General features: G+C 43.2%; 1 protein-coding gene across 8 annotated transcripts in view; it reads right to left on the bottom strand.

Moving 5' to 3' along the window:
- Nucleotides 1-7293: 7293 nt before the first annotated feature.
- NUP93 (nucleoporin 93) overlaps nucleotides 7294-24445 on the bottom strand; it is an 86725-nt gene continuing 69573 nt past the window's right edge. For all 8 annotated transcript variants that reach the window (XM_052796556.1, XM_052796555.1, XM_052796554.1 and 5 more), the window contains 12 exons: nucleotides 23129-23294; nucleotides 22226-22319; nucleotides 20302-20493; nucleotides 19933-20059; nucleotides 19748-19820; nucleotides 19371-19415; nucleotides 17608-17724; nucleotides 16870-16988; nucleotides 14780-14897; nucleotides 14181-14264; nucleotides 12674-12802; nucleotides 7294-7527 (listed from right to left, as the gene is read on the bottom strand). In XM_052796556.1, coding sequence (XP_052652516.1) covers nucleotides 7417-7527; nucleotides 12674-12802; nucleotides 14181-14264; nucleotides 14780-14897; nucleotides 16870-16988; nucleotides 17608-17724; nucleotides 19371-19415; nucleotides 19748-19820; nucleotides 19933-20059; nucleotides 20302-20493; nucleotides 22226-22319; nucleotides 23129-23294 — 1375 coding nt within the window. In that variant the 3' untranslated portion in view covers nucleotides 7294-7416. The remainder of the gene's footprint in view (nucleotides 7528-12673; nucleotides 12803-14180; nucleotides 14265-14779; nucleotides 14898-16869; nucleotides 16989-17607; nucleotides 17725-19370; nucleotides 19416-19747; nucleotides 19821-19932; nucleotides 20060-20301; nucleotides 20494-22225; nucleotides 22320-23128; nucleotides 23295-24445) is intronic.

The raw sequence follows: 24445 nt of genomic DNA, 5'->3' as shown, positions 1-24445 counted from the left end.
CGCCTCTGCCCAGGTGCCTGCCGGGCAAGGGACGGGGTGGAGAGGGGCTCGCCTGCTTTATACCCAGCAAAACCGGAGCGAGGCAACCGGTACCCACCCACCGCCATTGCTAATGGGGGAAAGGAATCGGCTTGAACCACCCTGAGCTGGTCAGGGGGAAAAAAATAGCTGGAAGGGATATCAAAACCGCCGTAATCGGTATCGCTGCCTCCCAGTGCTTGATGGGGGCGGCGATAACGGATTTGAGATTAAGTCCCAAGGACAGATCGGCAGAGAAATGCAGTGCTGAGTTTGCCTCCGGCCCCAACCCGGGAACATTCAGTTCCCACCGGGATTTATTATGGAAAATGGGAGCAAGACTCCCACGCACTCTCACCTTCCCTGGGATACTGCCCCAGACCTGGCAGATCCTGTAAATCATCCGAGTTGCTGCCTGGGGCACTGAGCTGTGCCAGACACAGGGAGGGAAACGGCCCCTTTATCTCATGGTGAAACCAGGGGAAAGGGGGGGAGTGTGACATCGAGGGATGGAAGGGATGTCCCTGCTGGGACTTGGATGCCAGGGGGCTGGGAAGGGGGATGGAGAGGCCAGGGGACATGGAGTGGTGGCAGCCACAGTTCCTCCATGATTGCCCAGGGCTGGGAGCTGGCAGCTCTCCAGTGCCAGGCAGCAGAGACACCCCACAGTCCTACAGCCCCATTCCCCTCCCAACCCCAGGGAGGGGGAACCGCTGAGCACCCAGGGTTCAAAACTCCCCCAAATCCCATCCCTGATTTAATAAGCCACTTAAACCCTTCCCTACGTCACATAAAACAGAAGCTGAGGCCGCACTGCCGCTCAGTATTCAGCCTACAGCCACCAGCAGGCGAGGACAGGGGGAGGGACAGGCATCTTTTATACCTCTGCAGCCTGGTGTCACATGTGCTCTTAAAAGCAGTTACAGATAAGATCGAAGACAGCAGGCAATAAAATTTGAAGGCAGCACCAGAGCCCATTTGAATTTCAGCCCCCTGTGCTTTGCAAGTTAATGGAAAATTCGGGCCGCCTGCCCTGCTGCCCCTGGCTGTCTTTTGCATTCACGCACAAATTTTAACCTGCTTTTTGAGGACTTGCCACAGCCCCGTTGTATTGTTTGTGCACGAGCAGATGCCGTCCACAACTGCACAAGCCCCGCGCGGGCCGGCGCACACCCGCTTACCCAGGAAGCTGAGGGCAGGCAGCGCTGCCTGCAGCGCCCGCCTGCCTGCATCTGCACAGCTCAGCCCCCCTAACACCCGGGCACCACCGTGCAAACTGTGCCGGTGCAGGTGGTGCCGCTGCCGTTCCCGACACCCGGCCTTGCGAACAGGGAGAAGGGTGAGATGGGGACGAGGAAAAAGCCTCGCCCCAGCACCTTGCGCAACACCTCCTGCAAGGTAGACACCAGCTTCCTCTCTCAACAGATGCAACAACAGACTCATGCCCAGCAGAAATGGCTTTATTTTAGAACCTCATTATTTGATCAAAAATGCTACCTTGCCCAAACCAGCACAAATCATGGAGTCTCTTAAACAGGTGTGGGTGTGTATCTATTAAACACAGCGCAGTCAAAAATGCTCCGGGAGGGACAGGAGGACTCCAGACGCTGGGCGAAGAGCGAAGCGAGTGGTATGATGCAACCCTGGTGTAGTGAAATAGCCGGATAGTAGGATGCGCTTGTCGTCGGCCTGATTCACAACACCAGCTGCAGCAACAATACCGGGGCCGTTCGGCGCTGGGAGCAGGAGAGGAGAGCTCTGCGGCACATCCCTCCAGCCACCCCGCTCACGCAGTGAAGAGGTGCCAAGTTGCTTCTGCAGGGCTTTCCCTCGCTTCCAGCCGATCCCCCACTTCATCCTGCCCATTAAATGCATCAAATGAACCTGAATCGAGTTAGGCAGAGAATAGTGCAATGCTTTACGTACGGCTTCTTTTAAAGTTTGCCAAAGCACTATATTCTGATAGGCCTTTAATGAAGTTTTAACTATCCTGTTTTCATCCCTGTGGAAGAGGGAACCTACCACCCTGGATGACAGGGGCCACGCAAACAAAGCAGGGGCTCAGCGCTGCAAACCCACTGTGCGGAGCAGGACTCAGTTTCTTGGCACTGCAGGGAAGGAAGCTTGGGAAGGGAAAATAAGATGGTTATTCAGAAAACTGCCAGCAACCTTACCCAGTGTGGGCAAAGGGATCATCTCCCATCCTCTTCCAGACACCATTTCCATCCTTCCAACCTCAGACCCAGACAGAAACAGGACAAAAATACTGGTACAGGGACACGAACAGCAGCAGTATTTGAGCACTGTCCCACCCCAGGGGCACAGAACTGGAATTAACAGTATCCCCTTCTTTCCTCCAGGCTGGAAGGAAAACAGCTTGCTTCCTTGAGAGGCTGGGGTTTATTAAGGTTGGAGAGACAAGTGTTGAAAGGGTAACAAGAACAAAAAAATTAAATTCATTTTTTCTGAACACGATTCCTTCAGCTCCTGCAAGCAACAAGATCCAAGGGCTGTCTTAGACAAACCCAGCAGTGGTGGGAGACCGTTGTAGAAAACAGAGAAGCCACCTCATTTAGCAGGTCTACTCCAGCCAGATGGTCTGGAAAACAAAACGAAAAATCAGGATCAAGATGTAGAATCTGCAGTCAGCAGGGAAATCCAAGAAAAGGCAGAGGAGCAGGAACATATCTGGCAGGCTGTAGGCAGTAACCTGACTGTACGACCAGCTAAGCCAAGCATACGCTGGGGTAACAGTGCAGGCACCACTGTGAAAATACTTAGAAGAATTCATGTTGTTGTGGGGATAAACCCCACCCCCCCAAACACCAAAGAAACCGAGCTGAGAAGACAGGACCCACTGACACCAGCTCCACGACAGTGTTTAGGAAGGACCCTTGAGGCACGTTTCAGCAGGTTTTCTGCTTGTTGGCAGAAAACCTGTTAATTCTCACATGAGCTGGCTGTCTTCCATTAGCTCAGTTTAGTTTTTCCAGTAGCCCATGGTTAACCCCTGGGCAGAGCTTTAACTCCGCCCCCCCCCCACTGGATAGGTAACATAGGGCAGAAGTTTACAATGAGTATTTCTAGATTCCCCTGCAATGCCCTTGTAAATCCAGACCACATCAACTCAGACCTCATTTGTCAAAGGACGTGCGGACTGTAAAGCTTTAAGAGCTGCTATGCTGATACCACGGCACTTGTGGTTGTTTCACTACTGAGGAACCATGCAAACCATGGAAAACAGACCTGGAGACTCTGTGTGTCTCTGTTACATCCCTACCAGGACAGAACATCACAAGGCAAACACCTTTTCACTTTTTCCTCAAATCTCCTCCAGCCACACAAGCATGAGCTGCTGTCATGGGTTAACCCCAGCCAGCAACTAAGCACCACGCAGCTGCTCACTCATTCCTCCCCCCTCCCAGCGGAATGGGGAGGAGAATCAGGGAAAAAAAAGTAAAACTCTTGGGTTGAGATGAGAACAGTTTACTAACTAAAACAAAACAAAATAAAAGATTTAAAATATTATAATAACAATAACAATAATACAAATATAATAATAACAATAATAAGAATTGCAATTAAAAGGAATATAACAAAAAAAGAGAGAAGTTAGACCCAAGAAAATACAAGTGATGCACAATGCAATTGCTCACCACCCGCTGACTGATGCCTGAGCAGCAATCGGCCCCTCCTGGCCAACTCCCCCCAGTTTATATACTGAGGATGACGTCCTATGGTATGGAATATCCCTTTGGCTAGTTTGGGTCAGCTGTCCTGGCCATGCTCCCTCCCAGCGCTTCTGGTACACCTGCTTGCTGGCAGAGCATGGGAAACTGAAAAATCCTTAACTTAGGACAAGCGCTGCTTAGCAACAACTAAAACATCAGTGTGTTATCAACATTATTCTCACACAAAATCCAAAACACACTGTACCAGTTACTAAGAAGAAAATTAACTCTATTCCAGCTGAAACCAGGACACCTGCATTTGACTCAAACTAGTGAGCCACCCTTAGGATGCATCTCATCTACCTGGGGGATCTTTTTTGCTGAGGATTAGTCCTGGAGCAGGAAAAAGCAGATGGAATTATCCTAAATTTAACCTGCAGCATTCATCTGTACTTTTTTCTTGTATAAAGGGGCAGAGGTCCACTGACTTAAGAGATTTGTCAGTTTATACTGACATTTTATAAACTGTGTAACTGTATGAACTGACTGCCAGTTTATACTAAGAATAAATTCAGCTCAGATGAACATCCACAGCTCTGCTGCAAACTGTGCCTGGCAAACTACAAACACTAACTTACTCAGATGTTGCTGCATGCTATCACGGTTCTCAATATGACCTGTGCAAGGCTGTCCAAGCAGACAGAAGCCCTTTGTGCACAAGGAAAACGGCAGTAGCTCTCGCTATGCCCTTGACAGCACCACGCTGTAAAAGCGAGCACTACTCCCTTTTGTAAAGGGAGTGCTTAGTGACATCACCTTTGAGCAGGCTGCGCCAAACACGAGGTATGAATTTAGTGACACCCCAAAAAGCCCTTCTAGCAGATGAACTATTTAGAAAACCAAGGCTAAGCCTGCACTTTAGCAAAGTTGGAGTGTGACAGTACAAACGGTTAACGAACTTCACTCCAGCAGCAGCAGGTCTGCCAGTCAGAAGCCTGAGGGAGCAGAACCAGGTTGTTCTCTCCAGCAGAATAAGTGTGGGGTGGAGAGAAAACAGTGACATCTGGAAAACCACAGGGGTGCCTTATTCAGCGAAGCACCAGTACGTGTGTCAGCATCTACCTCAATGCAGCAAAGCCCTTGAAGTCGTGCAGAGGAGACCCAGGTTTGTCAAAGCCAGGCCTAGGCACGGAGCTGGAACCCACTGCTCTTGGGAACGCGGGAAGATGGATGGGCTGCAACACTCACCACCTGCACAGACCTAAGAAGAAATCACAGGGCAATCAACAGGAAATAATCTAATTCCAACTATCCGTGACACCTTCTGTTATACCCACAACCTCTCACATCTTGAAACAGGGCTAGGTCTTACCTTTCCAGGGTTAGTCTCAGGGCTTTGACTCCCTGGGCTTTATTTCCTCTGTCCATCCATCACAGAAGGACCACCTTGGCTTTTGAAAGTATGAAATAATTCAGTTTCTGCTTAGCTTAGAAGGGACCTGGGTTCGGCAGGATCAGAGGCTGAAGTCACAACCACTGAGCACAAAGGGAGCAAACTACATCTGGCTGTCAATTTTCTCTTTTACTAACACCCATGAAGGCTAAGAAGCACCAAGAAGCATCTGCTACAGCTGTCCTCAAAGGGCAGACAGAGAAAGGGCAACTTGCTGTTTCTAAAAGGTCCCTAGGTCCAATGTTTGACATCAGAAACATGCCAGTGAGGCAGCACGACAGCTCAGCTGAGCAGGGGATGGGCAAAAGACAGGAGAATAAGGTCCTGCAAATGGCAGCAGTAAGAGCTGAGCCCCAAAGGACTTCTGTCCCCACATGAGGGGTGGAGCGGGGAAAAGGAATTACAGCAGGGAAGGTGGCCTTCACCCTTCCTGAATAGACTCCGGCAGATGCTGTCCCTCTCTTGCTCTGATCAGTGGTTGCCTGAGGACAGGTACAGACTCGCCAGCCTCTCTGTACGTGAGGTGGTTTGATGCTAGGAGTAACTCAGGGACAGGGGCTGAGCGCCAGCAAGGAAAACACAAGAGCAGGGTTTATCCTGCAGGACTGTACGTGGGGCAATCCTGGCCCAACGAGGACTGTTTGCAAGTGTCAGGAAGATGCCTTGCTCTGCCACCTACTTTTTGGTAACCTGTTCTCCAGGGGATTGGATGAACTGTCAACTGAGACATACCAAGAAGCATTCCCACACGAATATGCCAGAAATGTTAATAGCTAATAAAGCTTTCCACACTCACCTGTTGACATTTTGCTAGGCAACTCAATTCCCCTCCCCAGGTAACTCACCAAATCCCCTTTACTTGCAGGGTGTTGTCCAGGTCTCTTCCAGCCTTCAGTTGAAACAATCTTGAACATGCTATGGGACCACTCAGTGCCATACACAATCCCTAGTTCTATTGCCCGGGAGCCCCAGCAGCCAGTTTGCTAATGCTGAGGCACACGGGTTTGGGTGGCTCAGCAAGCCACCCCTTTGCTTCCTGTCCAAAAGGCTGACAAATTTATGCTACAGCATTTCTGGTGGAAAAAGTAATTAGGAAATGGTCATCAAGTCAGTCAAATATCCCTCTATGCCGTTAAGCTTAGACATTGCAAAATGGAGATGAATTCTCTCCCACGATAGCTACGAACATGCAAAGGTTGAAATCAGCCCCTATGTTTTGTTGCCTGTTCTGTATCCAGAACTGTACGTGTTCTCATATCCCAGTAACACAAACGGTGTGAGGGCAAGACAGCAGCAGTGCAGAAGGGCACATACACAGGGAGCAGTAAGAGCAACCACCAACATTCCTCCCATTTCCTTTCAAAGATAGGCAGCTATATTAAAGAGAAAAGCTTATACTGTAACATGCTTCTGGGCTTTCACACCGATTTAATTGTAGCTCAAAACATTTAAAGCTAACCATTTTTTAATGCCCCTCGCTTCAATGGGACGCAGGTTTCCCACTAAAGCAAGAGTAATATCCACCCATGCCCAATGCATCCACACTTGGACTTCTCTGCTCAGCTTCCTTACTTCTGGTGAACTCGATATGGGATCATTTATGGATTCAACTGGCTAAAAACTCACATGTCGATCACAAAAATCTCTCCTACTAAAATATACCTGTTTCCAATCCCAGCTGCTCCTGCAAAAGCTTCAACTGAGCTCCAGGATTTGCGGAGCTGTGTACATCTGAGACACTGACCCAAGAGTTTAAACTTCGTTAAGCGAAAGGAGTCTCTGCAGCACACTGAGCTCATTTGCACTGCATAAACACATACGCCACACAAGACAACATTATGGACTGACAACAGTGTCATATGTGTGGTGTATCATAAACAGCTTTTCAACATTTAACATGCATTCAAAAAACAAAAAACCCTAAAATTTCTAAGCTGTATGTTCAGCGAGCATTAAATCAAAGTTTTCTTCTCCACTTCCTCTTCTGCTATAGAATTGCTCGTTCACCTCCCTACTGCAGATCCATGACTTTTCTCTGCATAGCCCAATAACTAATTAAGAATAATTTTCTAAATATAAACCAATTTAAAATAAAATTAATAAAAACATAAAAACGCAAAAATCAGTGAAAATGAAAATGTCAAAAACAAATAGAAATCAAAGAAATTTATTTCCATCAACAAAAATACAGAATACAAAATGATACTGGTCCCACCCTCTGAACGTACTAAAGACAGGCATGGGTTGCTGCAACCCTAAGCAAAAGCTTCTCTGCTAATTCATAAGGACCTCCATTTGCACCAGTCTTGCGTTCGTGTCTCCTGATGTTCTGTAAGGGATCATTCCAGCAAACGTTATCAGTGCACGAGCTTGAGATCGAAGTTGCTAAAAAACAGAAAAATAAAGTACAATTACTTCAGTATCAAAAAACCCACAATGAAAGGTGAGTTAGACATGAGTTAAACACTTGCCTTTTCAAACAAGCAAATGTAATCTTTATTTCTCAGAGCTGCTCTCTGGATAACATATCTCCACATTTGGAAGGAAATCCAATTATTTCCTTTTCTAAACATTAAGAGCATGTTGAGCTACCCTTTTGCTTAAAAAAAATTAAAAAAAAAAAAAATCCCACTTATTTAAAATTACCCAGGAAAAAACATTTTCAACAACGTGGGGCGTTCCTGTACTGCAGCAATCTTGTAATTTCTGCATGAAATGGGCTTTCCTGGGGCAACAGGATTCTTTCCCACCCTGCAAAATATAAAGTTGACCCTGCTGAAATGCAGCATTAACATTCTCAAAGCAGAAGCACTAGAAACAAACCGGCACCTGGAGGTCTCCAGCATCACCTACAACATACTGACATCCTTAAAGGCTCTTCATTCCATAACACAATGGAAATATACGTACCAAGTACATTCAGAGACCTTTGCCTATAATAATGAAACCCCTTATTGCACACTAGAAGGTTATGTAACAGCTGAAGGAATTCAGGAATAATTTGTTTCATTTGTTAAAACTGTTAGTAAATTAAAAGGAAAATCATTCTGATAACTGGTAGAGGCCAGGAGAATACAGAAAGCCTGAATCTTTATGGAAAACTGTGCAGACTGATGGTTTTGATTCCTCACAGTGTCATCTTCTTAAATATTAAGCATCTCTAAATTACTGTACTAGAAGATCCCACTGTTCAAATCTTCCTTTAATCTGCTGATTGCAGGGAAAGCTGAAGCAGCTTTGGTTGCTGTGGGCATGTGGATGGTAACTCTGACAGCAGGAACTTATAAACTGAGAAGTGACCAAAGCCCATTACATGGCTGGGAACAGTTATAAACACCATCCCTGATGTCCACCTGGGCAATTCTATCCCCTTCTCAGGGTGCTGTTAAACCAGTCAGTTATTCAATGGCAACCGAGGAGCTTTGGAAGCTGACAACAGAAAAGCTGGGATGCTCATATGCTTTTTTTTTTTTTTCAAGACACTGTCTAAATGTTACTGCTTCAGCTGTGAAAAAACCTCCAACTTTACACATGGGGCAGGAAAGTAAGTTTTCTTTAGCACTGAGATCCCAGACATTTAATTTTCTGTTTTTATTTTCGTGTCTGAAGAAAAGCCATGACTGTCTACAAAGCCCAGTGGCCTGGGTGAAATACAGAGCAGAGTTCCCACCTCTTTAAGCGCCGCAGCTGAGGAATGCCAGAAGGCAGCGCAGCACATCAGTGGGCCTCCGGAGTAAGCAGCAAAACTGAGACTGACCCAATTGCTAAAAGCTTCCAGGACAGTTTCCCTAGCTCTAAGTTACCACCTAGTCAACACCAATGCATTGGCTACTTAACAAGGTGGCCTGAAAACTACTTGTTCAGTTCCAGTCACAGTCAACACTTCTAGTCTGCTTCCAAATCTGTTACACAGTGAGGTCGTATAATGATGTCTGACCTGCTACTTTTTGGTGGAGGTCAAAACAGGTGGTAGATGGAAAAAAAGCACATCAAGGTGTCTGTCTGACTCTTTGGAATTAAAATAGTAAGAGGCAAAAACTCTCACTGTGACTAAGAAAGGCTTAGGAGCAGTGCGAGTTACTGTTCTCTTTACCTTTTCCGTAGCAATGATACTAGAGCTGGTCTATTTTTAAAAATCGAAACAACACGATAGGCTGCAATACTTCAGGAAGAACAAACAGAGGTTTGCAGAGGTTAAGAGCGGCCCGGAGGTCTAGATGTTCTGTTGGCTGTAATTACTTAATGAATGTTAGAGTCACTTGTGATTTAAAATAAGACCACACACCAAAAAAAAACAAAACAAAACAAAACAAAAAAAAAGGAATTCCATTCCTTTCATGACCTAATTTTGCTGCCCAGATAACGCCCTCGGGCTGCTCCAGAGAGTTCGCCACCCCGGATTGGGGCAAGGAGCATATGACATTGCTGTCATGCACTCACAGCATCTGGGTCAGGGCTGTTACTGCAGCCATGGTTTCCAGTACTGCAGTCTTGGCTCACCACAATCTCTGCCTGAAATCTGACAAAATCGATCAGACCAAGTGGGACAGGACTTTTCTCCCTCATCCCCCAAACTAATTAATGTGTATATACATTAAAAAAAAAAAAAAAAAAAACAAAAAAAAAAGAGAGAAAGAGACTCAAAACACAGCTTAGGTAATTTCATTCTGAAATAAACAAAATGCATAAAGCCCAGCTCTGACTCTGAACCTGATCATTTCTAAATAAAGCCCATTTCATCTCTGAAGTGGGACAGGAGATGTTTTAGCAGAGAGCATTACTGGGTTCAGGGGGCTCCAGAGGTACTATTCCTCTACATCCTGCCCTTGCTGCCAGGTCCACACTGTTCCTGCCAAAGCCGCTCTACTCCCTACCCATTACAGCAGGATCCCGCTTAGGGCAGTCAGCAGATCAGTGCTTGGCACCAGAAGGCAAATTCAAGACCCACGTTTCTGGGGGACTCTGTTCCCTGCTACATGGAATAAGCCTCAGACTTAACAAACAGCTACTGTCTCGTGTTTTCAAATTCTTCTGATGAACAGAGGGATTTGCACCTGTCTGCTCCGACAATCTAGAGAAAACCCAGGGAGTTCAGAGACCTATTCAAGGAAAGGTCATTTTTCACTTGCACTGTCTACTGGGCAATGCGCTGAGATAGTTAAAGCTTCTGGAAGAGGCTGATTTCACCTAAAATTTGCTTCCCCATGGAAAAAGGAAAAGCTGCCTTTCTCCCAGGGAAGTTCACAAGAAAAACTCTTGTCAAGCACAGCCTGCAGAAGCTCATATCTGTCATCTCTGTTCAGGTAAACAGGGAGATTTTGCTGAAGAAACACCTCTCTTCTCACATTTGAAATGCCCTCATTTCTTCCCACCACTAAAATTGCCCAAGTTGCTCCCCAGACAGGGAAACTGAAGCAATCTAGATTCCCTGCTCCCGCAGTCTTGGAGGAAATTCTTCAGAGTAAGAAAAAAGGGGAACACGTGCTAAAGCTGTTCTTACCCTACCTGCCATGTGCCCATGCCTGGTATTCTTCTGCGCATGCAAATCTTTAGGCAGCTGGGAGATAGAGGGCTGTAGATTTTTTCCTCTCTAGCTAACCCTACATTACCAGATTTATGCTCCTTTCTGACGTTACAGTCACATAGCTATTATTCTCTTATCGCCTCCCTGACTGCAGAGACAGCAGGCACTTGTCCCCTCTGACAGTTAAGCACAGCTTTTATTGCATACAGCAGCCAGAGATCCATGACTCAGAAACCCTGTGTCTCCAACACCACTGATACCCTGCTGCCATGAGATGCCACCACAAGGCCAGAAGCTTGATTAACAAAAACTTGAAGCCTGAAAAAAAACTGTCAAGGGTTTTTAGCAAGGTACGTCATCAGCTGATCTCCACAACTGTAACAGCACGAGCGCGCAGAACACGTTTATGAAGCATCTCACACTGAGCAGGCTGTGGTAACAGGCACGCTGTTGACATGATACGATGTCACGGTGGCTTCCTTCTACACAAGCTCCTGCCAGCAAAGCTGCTGATCCCATCGCCAATCAGCCCAACAATCTTTGGCAAGCCATGGTCATGGTATTCATACTGAGATGACACCTGACAGCATTACATCCCTATGGAGATGGTAAATGCTTCTACACAAGGCACAAGACTGAAATCACAAAACCAAAATAAACGGCTCACTTGGAAAGCAAGGAGGTAAGGCTGTTTGCTCAGTGCCAACCTTGCGAACACAGAGCAGGTTAACAGATTGCGTTAGCCTGAGACTTCTTCACATGTGCAGAATTTAAGGTGGGAGAAGCCCAAGCAGCATGTGTCCTTCTCCAACATTGCCAATCTAGAGTACAAGTGTAGTTGCAAGGCAGGATCCCATAGCTCACACACAGACGGCACCCCAAAGACAAAAGCTGTATCATTACTTGAGCCTTTCATTTTCTGATGTATTTGAAAACGCTAAGACTTTTACCAATATTGCAATTTACAGATCAAAGGCACTTTTCGAGATGACTAAAGCTTGGAATAAAGCTGGCTGTGGCCCAAGTTGGTTTTCATTCTCAGAAGGAGTTGATATTTATTTCCTAATCTGTAAGACAGGATGAGTGGTTTGGCCTTGGTTTTCAAGTGCCTGTGGCAGGCAGCTTTAACTTAATAAAAGCTACAAGACCAAACCCGACGACAGCTAAGCTGAGTACCCTTCTGCTCAACACAGCATGTTGACAGGCAAGTGCCTGCAAACCTAGCTGTGTCCTTTAAGTGGCGCCTATTTTGAGGCTTGCTGAAGGTGTAGGGTCCTATCAGTGGGTGGGGGAAATGCTTCAGCACTGACTGCAGCAGTGAAGTCAAACCCACCCTGTCGGCCATTTAAACCAGGCAGCCAAGACCAACCACTACCGTACCTGGAAGCTGCCCACTCTGCTGCAGAGGCAGCAGAACAACACTGGCAAACTGCTACAGCCATTCACCAAGAGAATGTACTTGAGCATCTTGGTGTGTTGCCCAAGGACACTTTGAAAATGCCAGCCCACGTCACTACAGAAGCAAGCCAAGGAGAGGAGTCAAGCAAGGCCTTTCCACCAGAAATCAGTTTTGCATGAACAGGGCACTAACTCAAATGAAAGGAGTGGAAATCAGGTTCTTATAAAACAACAGCTCAGTTGTCAAGGCAGCAACACCAACCATCCTAGAGACATCGCATTGTCCGCTTCCGTTAACTAGTTAAGATCCCACCAAGAAGCAAACTGAACACTTGTTTTCTCTTGCTAGGAGGTGAATATATGGTGTAGTAGATCTTAATTAGCTCAATGCCATTTAGAGCAATATCCTTTCTTTACACAAAGCTGAAGTTGAGAGACTAGTCTCAAGACTAAGTAACTGAGGAAATTGAGTAGTCTAAGACTCTAAGTAATTGAGCAAGTCAAAAGCGAAGACCTTTAGAGATTCACAGTTATTTGAAGCCAATCCCTTGAAATCAGGGGAAAAAGGAAGTAGGAAAACTTGTCAAACAGTGAGGATTATGATCTTACCGAATCTCTGTCTTCCATTACCCGCTGGGGTCTGGCAGGAGTGGCTGGGCTTGTGCCTTTCATCCTCTTATACTGGGTGAATAAAATATTCATGGTGGCAAGCAGGACCTCAGATAAATTGTGCCTGATCTACACAAAGAAGGGGAAAAAAAAGAAGGACACGCTGCAATGAAGAGCAGGTTGACAGAATCATTAACCTTGCTATATGACATCAGAAAACCAAGCAATGGTAACTATGGTCGATATTTACTCCTATAGTCATACATTTAATGGTCACCCCTGCTGTGACTGCACCACCTGGCAAAAAACCAACTTACCCAGAGTTTTGAGACAGATATGCATAATGGCTGCACCTTCATGTTTGGTAACAACAGGTCAGATAAAACCCAAAGCACCTAAATACAAAAAACTCCAAAGCACTCAAATACACACAAACGCTGTCTATAAGAGAAGTGTCATCCTCCAGTTAAAATAGTTCAAGAGCAATAATAGCCTTCCATTATGCTTCATGTGCTTCATCTGCTAATAACCAAATACATGAGTTCCTCTAATTTGGAGGGAAGGAAACACAAGACCCTACAAATGCTCGGTGACCATTAAGAGCATGGAAGAACTAAGTCAGCAACACAGCTGAAAGTTTTCAATATTCTGAATTCTTGAATCAAACTCAGTAAGCTCAGGGAGATTCAGATCTGCAGATGCCTTCTACAAAATGAAGACAGGATTTTTGGGCAGGGAATTCTAGTGCTCCAAAGAGCAGCACTAAGGAGAAAAAGTGGCAAGCCAAGAGTCTACTTGTACGAATGCAAAATAATTCCATTCTATTTCCCTGTTAAAGAATAAGAATAATGAGATGACACAGTTTTAAGATCCTTTTAACAAAGTGTCCTGGTTTCAGCTGGGATAGAGTTAATTGTCTTCCTAGCAGCTGGTACAGTGCTATATTTTGAGTTCAGTATGAGAAGAATGTTGATAACACACTGATGTTTTCAGTTGTTGCTAAGTAATGTTTAGTCTAAAGTCAAGGTATTTTTCAGCTTCTGATGCCCAGCCAACAAGAAGACTGGAGGAGCACAAGAAGTTGGGAGGGGACACAGCCAGGGCAGCTGACCCAAACTGGCCAACGGGGTATTCCATACCATGTGATGTCATGTCTAGTATATAAACTGGGGGAGTGGGGGTGGGAGGGATTGCCGCTTGGAGACTAAATGGGCATCGATCGGTGGGTGGTGAGCATTTGCATTGTGCATCATTTGTATCTTCCGATCCTTTTATTATTACTATTGTCATTTTATTAGTGTTATCATTATTAGTTTCTTCTTTTCTGTTCTATTAAACCGTTCTTATCTCAACCCATGAGTTTTACTTTTCCCAGTTTTGTCCCCCATCCCACTGGATGGGGGGTTAAGCGAGTGAGCAGCTGCGTGGTGCTTAGTTGCTGGCTGGGGTTAAATCACAACACAAAGCAAAAGGCTTTTGGAAGCTAAAACCAAGAGACATTACTTACTTCATCGCTGAAATTCCGGAAGGCAGCAACTCTTTCCTCTACACAATCTTGGCTAAGAGGTACAAGCTTTAGGCGTTCAATAATCTTCAAAAAGAAAAGCAGGAATCAGGGTAGATAATCAACGTTCTATGTACCATATACTACTAAAGTATGTACCATGTACTACTAAAGTATACTACTTAACTATACTAACAAAGTACAAGCTTTAGGCGTTCAATAATCTTCAAAAACAAAAGCAGGAATCAGGGTAGATAATGAACGTTCTATGTACCATATACTACTAAAGTATGTTTTTGAAGTGTTAATGAAATGCTCCTGAATCCATTCGAGAGAAATCATTTCACTATTATTTATTGGTTTATCTCCTCACTTTGTTGAGTAGCAGGAATATTTTGTTCAATGTCTAAAAAATAGCTCCAGAAAGATCTTCCCAATTATCAAGCAACAGGGAAGAAACACATTTTTAAATTCCTATAGCATTGCAGCACCTTCTAATTCATTAAATACAATTTTTTATTTTAAGTGATGTTATTTGAGACATTCTGGGCTTTCAAGGGCATTAGGAAGGCTGCACTTCAAACAGAACTCTTGAAACTTACATCAAAGGCCCTGTCAATGTGACCAGCGTGATATTCATCAAAAAACGTGATTAAGTCTAGCAGAAGGTAGAATGTGGAGTCAACGGATTTCTTTGCACTTATCCCCTGAGCTTTGTACCTGAAAGACATTGTTTTACAATTTTATTGTGCAAAATGGCAACCATTTATAAACGTGCTCTTGCAATTCTTGGAAGCGGAGACATCGAGCACAAGGACAGAAGGCATCTAACAAAGGACAGCTTTAATTTCCCTTAACCAGGAGGCAGAACGTGGCTTTTTTAAAATACCTTTATTCTCTTCTAGTTTTCCATCAAACCCAGCATTTATTTCCTTTTAAGTGTTTACACTTCCCATATTCATGGGGAAAACAGTGACAGGAACAAGAGACTTGCAAGGCAAGCACTGTACAAGCGCGTTTAGCATGCTGTTTTACAGCGGACAATTCTCCAGCACAACTGCCTGCTTCAGGCAAGAAGTTAAGACTTAAAAATTGATTAAGACACTTCTGCATGCTCTCTCTAGCTACACTTGCTAGGAGATGAATTGGAGGGCTGTCTGCTCTCACTTCTAACAGCACAAGGTCAGAAAGGAGCTCCTTCCTCAAAGTAATATTGTAACAGTGGTCAAGTGCATGGTACACACCATGCTGCTGCAGAGGAGGAAGCCAGATAGGCCTTTTCTGTTGGGTGTTTCCCCTGTTCCAAAAACACCACAAGAATGCACAGGAGGAAAGCTGCATCACTACAGTACTGTCTGCAGTACAGTACACGAAAAAAAAGCCTTGTATTACATTTAATTGGCAAGAAGATGAGCTAACCAGAACTGCTCTGGCTTTGCAATCACGAAGGTTTGCAGCTGTAAAGTGGCATTAATGAACAGTAATATTTAGCACTGTCATAGAGATCAAAGCAAGCAGCAAAACAAAGCCCATTATTGCTGAAGCTTAAAATCAAGCCACAGGTTTAATTCTTAACGTCTGCTACCAAATGAGTCTCTCGCTAAGTCAATATGGCACCAATTTTCACTCAGTCTGCAGCCTGACTAAATGAAGGGCTGACTGAAGGAGTGACTGCCACTTGTCAAAACAAGAAAGGCAAAGGCCTCTGACTGAAATCAATACATTTCTGTATTTGTCTTCCCAATTTAAAGTGCCAGCAAGTGTGCTTTGTTTATTTTTATTCTCTCCCCACTAGAATGGTTGAAGAAAAGCAGTAAGACATTTCTCACAGGTACCCACATTTTGCTGTAGTAAAATATTGTCCATGGTGGACAATTGTCCATGGTGGTCACTGTGACAAGCTGCACCAAAAGAAGATAATTTAAAAAAATCCCAAAGCTATTTTGCAATTACAACCTTTCAGAAGCAGGTTAGTCCTAACTTCTAGCTGCTAATGAATCTTGAGCACTGATGTCTCTAAATGCATAACCTAATTAGCATACCAACACTGCAGGTGACATTCCTTTTGGTCACTTCCATTTCTCTCTCTTTTCTAAACACCACATGGCACTTTCCTAAAGTAACAGGCTGTAGAAATGAGGTCCGCTGGTTACATTAGCCATATAAACACCTCAGCTTAAATGTTCCCTTTTTAGCTTTCATTAAAGCAGCAGTGAAACACAGTTTTCAGACAGCTACTGAACTCACCGCTCTGCTGTTACAACTTAGAATTACTGGTTTTGTAGTGCTCTCAACACTATTTCAAACAAGTGAATTGTGTGTAATGAATCTGCAACTGTTGCGATATTTGATATAATCTAAAACATGTAATTCATTATATTTATTGCTCCTTACTAGACTCTGTGTCTCCATTTGGCAATCCTGCAATTCCCTTTTAGTGATTCACCTACAGATAAAAGCTTCTTGGCAAATTTACCTGACCTGCCACTGAAGATTATGTTTCTGTTTTCAGTACTACAAGCCACCATGAGCAGGACAGGGTCAATTCTGACCTCTTCTCTGTCATCCTGAATGCATTGCTGCAGATGCCACGGTCCAGCCAGCAGAAACAAAATCAGGAACTAATACCCACTGAACTGACAGTCCAAGGTCAGGTCCAGGCAAATCACCCAGTCCTGCCCCCTTGTCTTACCTCTCAGCAATGGAATGAGCCATATTCTTCAAACGCTCTTTATTTGACTGGGGAGTGCCAATCTGGGGAACGACAGGACTGAGGAGCTTGTTCATCAGTTCTAAAACTTTGTCAGGGTTCTGTTGGTATTAAAGTTACACACAAATAAAAGGAGCATGATGGGACTTAGTGATTTAAACTCACTGAAAAAGCAGAAAGGTGGTGCCTAGTGCAAGTTCAGAGATGTCTCCCTCCCATAAAGAGTCAAGATTGTATTAGCTGTGAGCAACATAATGCTGCTGGCTCATGTGAAAAAGTATTTTCCCCTAATTTTCCTCTAAAACAGTGGCTATGGTTGTATCTACTTTTATTTCAAATATATTTCAAAAGGAAACAAGCATACTCACTATAAAGCCCAACTATTTTAGACTTCAATTCAACATCTATGAAATTGGAAGAGCACACTCCAGGTAAATAACTTCAACCAGCCAGAATAAAATCATGCATGGGGCAATCTCTTCAAAAGAACCAGAATGTCTTAAATCAGAATGGGTTAGAGCGCAATCGATCTGGGTTTGCCCACTGAAACCCCTCTCCATGCAGCCAATGGCTCTGCTTTAAGGGCAGCAGAAGTAATCTGCTTGAATAAGGGCAATTCAATCTCCAAGAGTAAATTTGACCTCCTAATCACAGGGAGAATGTTTGGGAAAAAATGGTGAACCAGGTACATATTTAAGGCAGCACATAGAGGATATTTACCTTTGCAAGGTCATAGAGTTTTGCAGCTTCTTCAAACAATCCTTTATTTTCTGCTGCAGAAGCCACTTTGTTAATAATGGGTTTTGTGTCACTTGTAAACTTGTCTATCACTCCAGGCTAAAGAGGTGAGACAAAAATGAAAGGTGAGGAGAGAACAGAAATCACAATGCTTAAAAACTCCTGAATATTCTGTCAAGGCAATGAATATTTTACATGTTGGATTACGATTAGAATGGCCTGCACATTTCCATGGGAACGCGCAAAAGAGACATGTTAAAAATAGAAAGAGCTCTTGTGAGAGACTTTCTCCAGAATGGAGTCAACACTGAAACATCTGTGGTTTCTAATTCATTCAAAATGACCCAGATAACAGGTCAAATTCTAAATTATTTTAATTGCTGATGACACACATTACAGAGGAGAAGAAAACACAAAAGACTTCAGCATATAACATGTCAGGGTCTCCAGGGATGCTGTTTGTGTATATTGGCATGACAGGTTGCAAGTGAAATCTTACACAGATAAATGAAAGGGCAACAAGAATTTTAAAAGAAACAATAAACACAAGAAGAATAACAGAGAGGAAAGAGTCAAGGATATCTGGAAAGGATTTTACCGTAGTTGAGGATGTAAAAGTAAGACTATATCATCTAGCAGAATTTATTTTAAAGCTAAGATTGCTGGTTTCATACCAAAGAAACACAAGAATACAGTTACGTTTAAAAGGAATTGAATAAAGTCAAGAAAACAGGATTCACCACTGATGGTATAATGTAAAAACTATCTACCTTACAAAGAACGGTAGAATGAAAAAACATTTGTAAAGATTACCTTGCTCTTGTGTGTGCAATCTCACTGCTTTTAAACTGACAGAACAAAAACATCTAAAAGGAAATCCTGCCAGAAATAACTTTTTTTTTTTTTTTGACAGTAGCAATGATTGCAGCACGAGCCCTAATCTTGAAATTAAGATTTAAACGATTCTGGAGTCTGCTTTACACAGAAAGCTGCCAAAGTTGCTGCAGTGAACAGAAAAACTTCATTGACTACCTAAAATTTTAATCATTTGCATGCACTCTCCTCTTTTCAGGTAAAACCTTAGGGTTTCCTTTATCTTCTGACCACATAAGGTTATGTTTTACTTTTAGATTACTGCTTTTACAGCAGAAGTAAGATCCATCATAACTAAAAATGGCTGATCTTTGATCCAGTACTTACCCTCGCCTATATGGAGAGGACAGATCAGTTGTGGCGATGCCTGTGGTCTGTTAGCCCTTGCTCCCTTAATTACAAGAATATTTAATGGGCTGCAATACATTTCTCCTCCAAGGTGAATGAGGATAATGTCATACAGAGAGTTTTCACACACCCACCTCAGTTCACACAACAATCTCACACCCACTTACAAGCATGCCATTTTTACTAATTGCTTTTTACTAATGTGCACTAAATTGCATTTCCTACTATAAAGGTGAAATTCTGACCTCACTGAAGTTACCTGATAGCATTTGTTTCTTTAGTTACATTGGCTGTCTACAGGGACATAGTTTGCCCTGCGGCTCCTGATCTGCCTTCTGTTAGGGCAGGTCATAAATTATTCTTGTAAAAGGACCTCATACTTGGAGAACTTGTATGTATTCAAACACAGTAATAATTTGGCTACTGAAAAAATGAAGAAAAGCAGTCTAGCCTCATGACTACTTAGGAAACCACACATGGTTTTTACTTTTTATGTAAAATACAAACATAAATTGTCAACTCACCTTCCTACTACCATCATTTTCCAGCTTTCCAAGAATCATATCAAACTATATCCACACAGATGTAAAGTAAGAAAAAAGGAAACAAAAATAGAGAGATGAGTTGCACATATTTCAGAACATATTTACTAAGTACAAAGATGCAGTCATGGATGAATGAAAAATGGTGATCCATGTCAAAATTATTTGTATGTAAGTAACAAGCAAAAAGACATGATTAGACATCTTAAACATATGGTCATTGCGAGATCTCCCATCATCTAGGTCTGCATCAGACAGAAAGAGCAAACAACTGTTTAAGACTGTCCTGCCTAATAAAGATTTCCGTGAAGAAATGAATTCCAGTTTAAGTGAGGAAGGCAAAACATGGCCAAACATACCTCTCTGCTTTCAATTACTAGTTCACTAACGCAGCGCAAGAACATATTCTCTCCTTGGCTGTCCTTCTCATTCCTACAAAAGGAAGGGAAGGAGGAAGGTACTCCTGTTTCTGAGGACTTCCCAGATAAGAATAATTAAGCACTAGTAACTAGGAGAAAATCTAGAGATATATATTAGCTCCTACCTGAGAAAGTAAAAATACTGCAGAGCTTCCCTTGGATCTGTTGATTCAAACTTACGGGTGTAAAGCATCAAAAGCCGCACAAAATTTAGACGCCTGACGCCAGGAGGGTCACCAGCCTCATGGCTTACTGCAATGTCAGAAACAACAGTATCAGAAAATCTAATGCCAGGAAACATTGCTCTGATCTTCATCTCAAATTCGCCAGAGCCATGATCCAGAGCTCTAATGCAACTAAAACAATTAACTTTTAGGAGATTGTTCTGATAAATGCTGCTTGTTTGATCAGTTACATAGACCTGTAGTGTCTACAGGGTGTTCTAAGGGCTCAGAAAATATTCCGTTATTGTAAAGTAAATATGCAGGACTTACATAGCTGTGCACTCTGACCAGAAGATTTCAGGAGCAATTTTAACTCAAACAGGACCAATGCAACATGAACAGCATGACAACGCAAGCGCTCTGTCCGGAAGAGAAAAGCAATTGCAGCTTCAAACTGTGCTGTCAAGAACAATACTTGGAAATAGAGGAAAGGCTGCTGGTTCATTGCAAAATGCGATTCACCTGAAAAAAAAACCCAAAAACCAACAACACATACACAGAGCATAAGTGAAAATGATTTTGCAATCAGAGATCACTGACAGTGGATACTTCCTGTCACAGTGCATCACTATTGTTTATTCAGTGCCAACAAACAAACACAATAGACAAAACTGAATACCTAATCACACAGCAGTGGCTTATCTATAACTGTTTCACTGCAAAGATATCACAAAAAGCCACAGCATAAAGACGTATTCAGGAAGTGAAAGAGAATAAACAGTTGCTCAAAAAAGTTCCTTTGTTCTTTTCAGACAACAAACGATCAACTCTGATAGACTGCAACAGGTTCTCTAGAGACCACAACTTTTTGTCTTCATTTATACTTATGCCAAGTGGTACAAATAAGGTTAAAAACCTGGATTTTCCTATTCAGTGACACCAATGGTAGCTTATTGTATTTCTTTTCCACTCATTTTTATCTGGGTGTGAACGATGCTACAGACTAGAAGGCTGTGGAAATGAAACTCTGTTTTGGATAGTCCAAGTAACCTAATTTTGATTGACTGGAAGATGCCTGGCAGAGAAAGACCTGGGGGTGCTGGTTGACAGCCGGCTGAATATGAGCCAGCAGTGTGCCCAGGTGGCCAAGAAGGCCAATCGCATCCTGGCCTGTATCAGGAACAGTGTGGCCAGCAGGAACAGGGAGGTGGTTGTTCCCCTGTACTCGGCACTGGTGAGGCCGCACCTCGAGTGCTGTGTTCAGTTTTGGGCCCCTCACTACAGGAAAGACATTGAGCTGCTTGAGCGTGTCCAGAGAAGGGCAACCAAGTTGGTGAGGGGCCTTGAGCACAAGTCTTATGAGGAGCGGCTGAGGGAACTGGGGTTGTTCAGTCTAGAAAAGAGGAGGCTGAGGGGAGACCTTATCGCTCTCTACAACTACCTGAAAGGGGGTTGTAGTGAGGTGGGTGTTGGTCTCTTCTGTCAGGTGTCTGGAGATAGGACAAGAGGAAATGGCCTCAAGTTGAGGCAAGGGAGATTTAGGTTAGATATTAGGAAAAATTTTTTTACTGAGAGGGTCGTCAAACATTGGAATGGGCTGCCCAGGGAAGCGGTTGAGTCACCATCCCTGGAGGTATTCAAAAAGCGAGTGGACAGGGTACTCCAGGGCATGGTTTAGGGGGCATGGTTAATGGTTGGACTTGATGATCTTGAAGGTCTTTTCCAACCGAAATGACTCTATGATTCTATGATTACAGCAAAAGGTACTCTCTTGGGCTGTGGATGTTCCTAAAACCTTCTGTGATTTGGGTCCCCAGAAAATTGCTTGAAACAGCAATTTAAGGGAAACAATGAACAATGGATGTGCACAGATAAAATACATGTGGTAACGATTGCTTTTCTGTTCTGTATTCCAAAAGACGGAAGTTTTGCTAAAAGACCTTAGCATATTTATGGTGAGAGAAAACAATGTGTAATTTAGTATGGATAAAGTACAAATAGCAGCAGTGTTGTTCACAGATGACTATTCACTCTCTGGATTGCTGGGAACACACAGGACTCATTCGCTGTGTCTTACTGAATTCTACCATTACTCTAGGGAAGCAGGCTGTCCAGGAACACCCTAAAGATGCCTGTCACTAGCGGTGAGCTATAGGGTTTTATGTGGAGTCTGGGGTTTCTGCAATAACAATTGGAAAGTGCCCTAAGCAGAAAAGCAGAGCCCCAAGTAACACATCTCTTTGTGGTTTCTTACCGTAGTCTTCTAGCAGCTGCTTCTGGAACTGTGATAATGTTAGTCGGTCTTGTGGAGAACCTGCACCATTGTCATCAAAACACACTTGGTTCAGCTAAAAAACACATCAAAAAAAGAAGCACAGATATTTCAACTTCACCTTGCACAAGGGATGTACTCAGAAGATACTCAATCCATCTGAAGCCCCTCCTAAGATTTCACCAACTGACTAGAAACTACTTCTAGTCACAACATCAGGTCCATCCATTGCTGGGAAGCAAATATCTCTAACGCTGCAACAGCAGAAATCCATGCAGACTCAGGGGTCCTTTTGTATCCGTCCATGTCATCAAATTCCAATGCCAGGACTCTGAATACTCACTAAGCAATAATTAAAAGCAATATATTTTTTACCCAGTCTTAACAAATACATCATTCTACTCCCTCTTTCTGATAAAGGAGAGAAATGGATACTGACCAGTATCTATCATGCCCCCACCAGAACTGTAAGGACTTTGAACTATAAAGACATTGACAGTGTCGTCTTCTGCCAATTGACACCACCATTTCAGCCATAATCCAACCAGAAAGGAAAATCCAAAGGATCCTCATTGTAGCAAGCTAACACTTGTAAAATCAGCTGGCAAAGATCAGTGTCAAATGAAGAACACAACACTTCCAAAGACAAGTGTCCCCAAATTAACACCTCATAGTACAGAGGGTAACAGAGCAGCCCTGGGACTCGGGTTCCCAGCCATTCACTATCTGCAAGGTCAAGTCACATGCATTACATTGATGCAAAACACCAGACCTAGAAGTAGGAAGGTTAGCAGCGTGGTGCAGAAATGCAATACCTTTTAGACCTGTTCTTAAAAAACAGAGAAAAACCAACAAACACCACCACAATTCCAACTCCACACTTACTTTTAGCCAAAGATAATCTTCTGTTTTATCAGCAACTTCACTCTGGTTATCTGTAATGTCACAACGGCCAATAATACAATAAACAGCCCTTTTGTACGGGTCCGTATTATTTCTCAGAGCTCGTCTGTAATGAAGACGCAGTTTATTTTCTGTGGCAGGAGATAGTCTAAGGAAAAAAAAGATTGGAGGAAAAGACATAAAACCCCTCCTTCCCTGTATGAGGAAACCTAGATACAAATCAGTGTAAATATATGCATATTCACAGCAAAGGCATAATGACATTAAGCACTAGCCAATATTTCTTGCACTTTCTTTTTACATCTGTAGGTAATTTTGCACACGTGAATTTAAACATGTAATTGAAGTTATGGAGAATCATCTTCAAATACCCATTGCAGGGGAAAAAAACCAAACCAGCCTCTTTAGGGGTGTATTAATATTGTGGTAGATGAGCTATTTTTGTCTGACTGCTATTTCATAATTTCAGAAAAAGAGATCTCACAAAATCTTCGGAACTCTTTCGGTTAGTAACTAACAAGTGCGCAGGTCATTGTACCATGAAGTTTTAGGAGAGACACTTTCATCCTTATCACTAAATACTGTCATAATGTTCTTTGTCATTCTATTTCTTGTACCCTCTTGTAGAGAAATTTACAGAACCGAATTAATAAAATGTTCTCCTAGACTAAGACATTGTTTGTCAAATCTGTAGGCAGAGTACCTTTTCATAGCTGTAACAAAACCAAAATAAATCAATTATACTGTATCTCATTAAAGTGTTTGTAATGAAAACAATGACAGTACCTTCACTAAGGTTTCTGGAACAATCTTATTCTAATGAGCACTCCTAGATATTCTCTACAAACCAGGTTAATTTATAGAAGAATAACACGGCACACACTACTCAGTAAACGGCACTTTGATTTTTTTCCTCTCAGTTTGTCCTTTTTTTAAGACATGCAAACTGATAGGTTCTTGCTCACATTTTCATACCTGAAGTGCCCTAATACCTTCAACACATTGCAGGATGAGGGATTCCCACATACGAATGAAATTGTCATAGGTTGAAGTGGGATATTACTGGTTCACATTCTGGCACTTATCTGGGCCCTCCGGTTTCCCCCAATTTCAGCCAGTACCTTAGCACAGTGCCATTCCCCTGAAGGGAGCACAGCTATAATGCAATAGCTGACCGTGCACTTGTTTGAAATTCATTGCAATTGGAAAGATAAAGAAGATAATCTAAAACACTGCAGCAGAGTTCCGAGCACACCGTAAGATGCACTAACTCAACTGCTTGCAACCACACAATCAGTA

Source organism: Harpia harpyja, chromosome 9, assembly GCF_026419915.1.
Source record: "Harpia harpyja isolate bHarHar1 chromosome 9, bHarHar1 primary haplotype, whole genome shotgun sequence".
Classification (NCBI taxonomy): domain Eukaryota; kingdom Metazoa; phylum Chordata; class Aves; order Accipitriformes; family Accipitridae; genus Harpia; species Harpia harpyja.
Note: the sequence above shows the minus strand (reverse complement) of the source record. Positions and strands in the feature narration are given on the sequence as shown.